The sequence below is a fragment of the Physcomitrium patens genome, chromosome 25, assembly GCF_059467195.1.
Source record: "Physcomitrium patens ecotype Gransden chromosome 25, ASM5946719v1, whole genome shotgun sequence".
In the NCBI taxonomy this organism is placed as follows: Eukaryota; Viridiplantae; Streptophyta; class Bryopsida; order Funariales; family Funariaceae; genus Physcomitrium; species Physcomitrium patens.
The window spans coordinates 5,779,089-5,784,518 of record NC_143434.1 but is presented as its reverse complement, the minus strand read 5'-3'; the positions used below and the strand labels follow the sequence as shown (position 1 = coordinate 5,784,518).

The 5,430-nt window shown below is 28.6% G+C and overlaps 1 protein-coding gene across 1 annotated transcript; it reads right to left on the bottom strand.

Annotated features, from left to right (window-relative positions):
* Positions 1-638: 638 nt before the first annotated feature.
* On the bottom strand, positions 639-1,601 carry LOC112277260 (pathogenesis-related protein 1). The gene is made up of 2 exons (XM_024509387.3): positions 1,171-1,601; positions 639-1,042 (listed from the first exon to the last, which is right to left on the bottom strand). Exons 1-2 carry the CDS (start codon positions 1,534-1,536, stop codon positions 869-871), a joined length of 540 nt encoding a protein of 179 aa, XP_024365155.1. The 5' UTR covers positions 1,537-1,601; the 3' UTR covers positions 639-868.
* Positions 1,602-5,430: the final 3,829 nt, after the last annotated feature.

The window sequence follows — 5,430 nt, the reverse complement described above, 5'->3', positions numbered from 1 at the left end:
TCCAATTTTTTCGTACTTTCAGCAACAAACGACTCATGAGATCAATGTCGAAGTAGTATTTTAATGTTTCGATGACGCACTTCGATGAAAAAAGATGCGGTGAGTTTCGCAGTGACTGCGACTTGTGAAGAAATATCAGAGAATTGACAGGTTTTCGGCGCCTCGTCATCACCAACTCCAAAACTTGATACTAGTTTTCTTAATTGATGCAGTATCTGTTGAGTATCGTATTGCTGCTTTGCGAGAGAATTCTATAGCAGTTTGAAACTCGGTAAATAGCTCCATTGCTTGTATTGCTTTGTTTACTCGAGACAAGGTGGTTGTGAAGAACAAGTTACTGATATGAGAACAGTTTGTCAATGCTAAAAACAAGAGAAATTGGCCTTACGTATAACATATCAGTAAGTGATTTTTTGTCGGAGTTTTAGTTCTCAAAAGTGCTCTACTTACGTGAAGTTATGCAAGTGTCTCTTTTTCCTATCTAGACGGATATAAGTTTTTTTTTTTTTTTTTTTTTTTTTTTTTAAATCTGATTTCCGTATGGACGACTTTCAAGAGTTTTTTGCAGCTGAGGTCCGCAGGTGTGACAGGACATGCAGTAACTCAAAATTGCTTTTTTATGGGCGAGCGAATAAGTGTTTGGTGAATATTCTTGCCACCAGCTTTATTGTGAGATCCTCATACATGGTTTGTACTGTTCTGTCTGCTTCACTATGCATTCCACGACGAATGTACAAGGGGATTGGTACAGCCATGCTTCGACGTCTTAACGTAAGGCTGCACACTTCGGAGGATGCAGTGGCGGCAACAGAATTGCAAGACAAGTTACATATACTCATCTAAGCATTTTTGAAAGCTTGCAATACAGTTACGCTTCCTCACGACTTCCCTGGACAGGAGTCGAAGTGAGAGAATCAGATTGCAGCCACGGCCTTTGGCCGTTGTAATTGCCAGGAGGGTAGTAGCTACACACCACAAAAGTTCCACCACCAGGGCATTTCGCTGATCCACACCCCACCAGCTGGGTGTTCCTCCAAACGACCTGCACAAGGCCATAACGCCGAACCAGTCTATAAAGGCTGACAGAAATTCTCCAGTTGACCATGAAGCAATTCCTCTACAGTTTCCTAAATTTTAACGATTGCGGACTTCATGTGGACCTTCACTTACCTGAGTGTAATGCCCGCAGACTTTTCCAGATTGGCACGAGTTGCTGTCATAGTTATAATATCGCTTCTCTTCGACCCACAATTTCACGGCGTCTTCTGGAGAGGACGACCCACTCGACCAGTAGATATTCTCCCCGTAAGGTCCACCCGAGTGAGACAACGCACACCGCGCATTCGTGGCTCGGTCGTTCGCCCAGTTGGTGGCAAAAGCCGTAAGCTGGTCGTTCCATCCCAAGTTAGGGATCCCGGCTCCCACCTCCTGGCGAGCTTGATTGTGGGCGTTCAAGTACTGATCCGCGATGCTCTGGCCGGCTGCGACGTCCACCAGAGCCGCAACCAACATCAACACAGCTAGAGCCTTCATCATTCTCACAACTAGGGAGCAAATCGATAGCAGGAATATCTCAGCAAGTCAAAGCATATCGGCGATCCGACTGAACGTGTCTCCACATCTCAAAGCGGCATCAACATTTATAACTCTCATTCTATCTCTTGGATTGAAGCATCCATCGGTTAGGTACTAAGAATCACATGGGGGACCTGCAGTGGGACCGCAGTTTCACGTCACAGGTACGGTTTGCAGCGTCATTGTCTGTAAATGAGGTCGAAGCATCTGCACAAAGTAGGAAGAGAATCATTGACTAGCTGGCTGTGCAACAGGGGTGAGCTCCTGGAACTAACTCATCCTCCTCACCCCTCCTCGCGCTTTCTCTCTCTCTCTCTCTCTGTTTTGTTATGTGAGGCTGGACCTTCCTTTCAGATTGATGATATTTTCTGAATGCCTCCAGTTCATGACGTCGACTCGGCGCTGCTCGTCAGCTGCGCATCCTGGTCCACGTTACTTTTGTCGTTCCTGGTAACACAGGCTCTTTTGCGTTGTGGAGCCCCAGCAATTCGCAGTACACTTCGAGGGAGAAATTATCTTTAATCTACACTATACCTCAGTATGGGCAAAGTTCCTATATATATATATATATATAATGATTTCTTTGTTTTTTTGTTTACATAATTTTCTAATAAAAATCCCTAGATAAATTTAGGGGAATGTTAAATAGACCCAATCTTTAACTAAATTGGCTCACCCATCCTAACCATCATGAGAAGAAGAGAAAAGAAAAGAAAAGAAAAGAAAAAATGACCTCTAAATTCATTTCTCTACTATTAGATTTGTGACCAATGAAAATCAACCACGTTCATCATGATTATGATATTTTTCATCATGGAGGGGGGTTGATTTAGTAAAAGCATGGATCTATTTAACATTCTCCTAAATTTATAGTTTAATAATGATAAATGTTTTTAAAATTTGTATTATATTTTTAAAAATCAAATATATACATACTATATTGAAAGAAAATATACATTATAATTTTACTCTGAGTAAGAATAGGTTGTAGTTTAAAGGATCTATTTGTGACTAATTTGATAGTAGAATTTATAAAGTTTTATTTGTGGATTTTTACTTCCTATTATAATTTAAAGATTAAATAAGAAAAAAGTTTGGATTGCCTATATGAAATAGGCATGTATGAGTTGGAAGAAAAGATTAGAATGCATACTATTAAAGGATAGTTTTGGACTCTACTTCTTTATTATCTTTTTTGATTTTTTTTGTCTTGTGCTTGACTTCTTGGTTATTTTTTTAGTTTTAAATAATTGATGTTTTTCTGAACTTAACACAAATAGGATCAAATCTATTTTAATTTTCTTACCTCTTTTATTCTTAAAAATATTTATATATTTTTTAAATTCAAAAATGTATTTGATATTATGGTAGAATCTAAAATAATCTAAGATAGAGTCTAAAATTGCTTAAAAACAAACTCTAGCTTTTAATAAGATGTATTTACATAATATCTAACATAAAATACTAATTTTAAAAAATCTTCACAAGGTTAGAATTAAAATGGATATTCTCAAGAAAAAAATAATTTTTTCTTAAATAGATGGCAAGATAAAACATGTATAGTAATAAAACCTTGAGAAAGACTATTGATACTTAATATTACTATTAGAAATATATAATTTATTCAATGGTATTTAAAATACATTATTTAAAAATATTTATAAAAACTTAAACAATGATAAAATAAGTGGGTGCCTTTTTTGCCTTAATGTAGATTACTAATGGCTCAAAAGACCTATGAACTACCTTTGTGTAGAAAATAGATTAGAATTTGTTGCTTACACCATTCAATAGTTCTTATAAATTCAACTTATAAAACAACTTTATTGTTTCTTATGTATTCTTTGTTTTAAAAGAAAATAATGCAATAGATATCTATATTATTAAAGTAAGTAGAAATAAGAAGAAGTAAGTAAAAATATGTTAGATAATTAAATATTATTATTTTATTTTTTATGACATATATACAATAAAAGCTATATAAAAAAAAATTCTATTAAAAGATAATAATTTAAAAAATTAAAATGCTTCAATAAAAATATTAGTTATTTAATAATTTATTTTTTAAAAAATAAATTAATACTATTATTTATATAAAACAACCAATTTTAAAATCGTACATAACTTATTATTATTATTAAAATATAGAATCATATTGAAATTTAGAATAAATAATATATAAAAATTTATTTATTAATAATTTTTTTAAAGAAAAATTAAAGAAATTCATTTTGCATATAAAGACATGAATAATAAAAAATAATTATATTTATCTTATATTTGTAATCTAAATTAGAAATAAAAAATTCTTTTAAATTATTTATAATATATATATATATTTAAAAATATAATATATATTTAAAAATATAATATATATTTAAAAATATAATATATATTTTTGCATCAAATATAATTAAGAAATATTATTCAAAAATTATAAATAATTTTTATTTATAAGAACTTCTTATATTAAAATCATAAAAATCTATTATATCTTAATTTTATTATTTTTCTTGTATCATGAATCTTATATATAGCTAAGTTATAAACGAAAAATTTTATTTATAAATTTAGAATAATTTAAAATTTTATTTTCATTAGGTTCTTTTAAATCATATAAAGTTTAATTTTTGCATTATCTACCAATAAAATTTAAATGGTGTATAATATTCTCTATTTAATATTTAAATCAAAGAAATTTTAAGCATAACATCAAGTCTAAATATTTTATTTCTTGTTGAAAAAATTATTTATTTACTATTTTAAAATATTATTAAAATATATATTTATTATATATAAAATTTTATATTAAGTATTTTTGGTATATACTATGATTTTTATTATTATTAATATATTTATTATAAATATTAAATATATACAATATTTTAAAGAAATAATTTAAAATAAATATTATTATTTATATATTTTTTTATTTTATTTTATCAAAACATTATAAAAAATGAGAATTTCTTTTAAATTTAAATAATAATATTTATGGTATGTTATAATTTTTTATAAATTATAGAAATTTGAAAAAAAACAAATAATTATTAAGTTTTTTATTAAGAAAATAGAAGATTTTTCTTTGAAAACTAAGTGTTATTATAATCTTTGGAAGTTTTGGACTCTTGGATAAACTCTAGGATTTCATTATGTTAATATTAATTTTATTTTTATAGACTTCAATATCATCAAAAATTATAATTTTTAGCTTTTATAATGATAAATATTAATTTATATATATATATATATATATATATAGAAATTATACTTTTTTTTAGTTTATTCTATTAAAATAATCTATGATCAAATTAATCTTTTTATAAAATATCTATTAATAATTTTAGATTTTATATCTATTTTCTTTAATATATATATATATATATATATATATATATATATATATATATTTGAGATTGAGATAGCATACACTACTAATAAGAACAATCACTTGAGCTTGAGTTGCAAGTTTGGACAAACTAATATGGTTGATAAACATATATAAGAAAGACTTTGCAACTTACATTTGGCAGAAATAATGCATTTGATTTTATTTTCTATGCAATGCCTTGAAATGTGACTATGATTGCTAGATAGGAGCCAAAAATAATTTGATTGCTTTAACAACCACTACTTGCTTATATTAATTAGTACCATATGGTTTGTATTACAAGTTATGACTTCTTGAGCATGTAATAGAAATTTTATAAATAAAAATTCTACTAATCAATGTCTCTCTCTTCTTTTGATGCATTTGTATTTAATACATAAATAAATGTTTATCTTGTAATATCCTATTAGAATTTTGGATAAATAAGTACCATAGATAGAATTTTTTGGATGATTTTTTGGAAG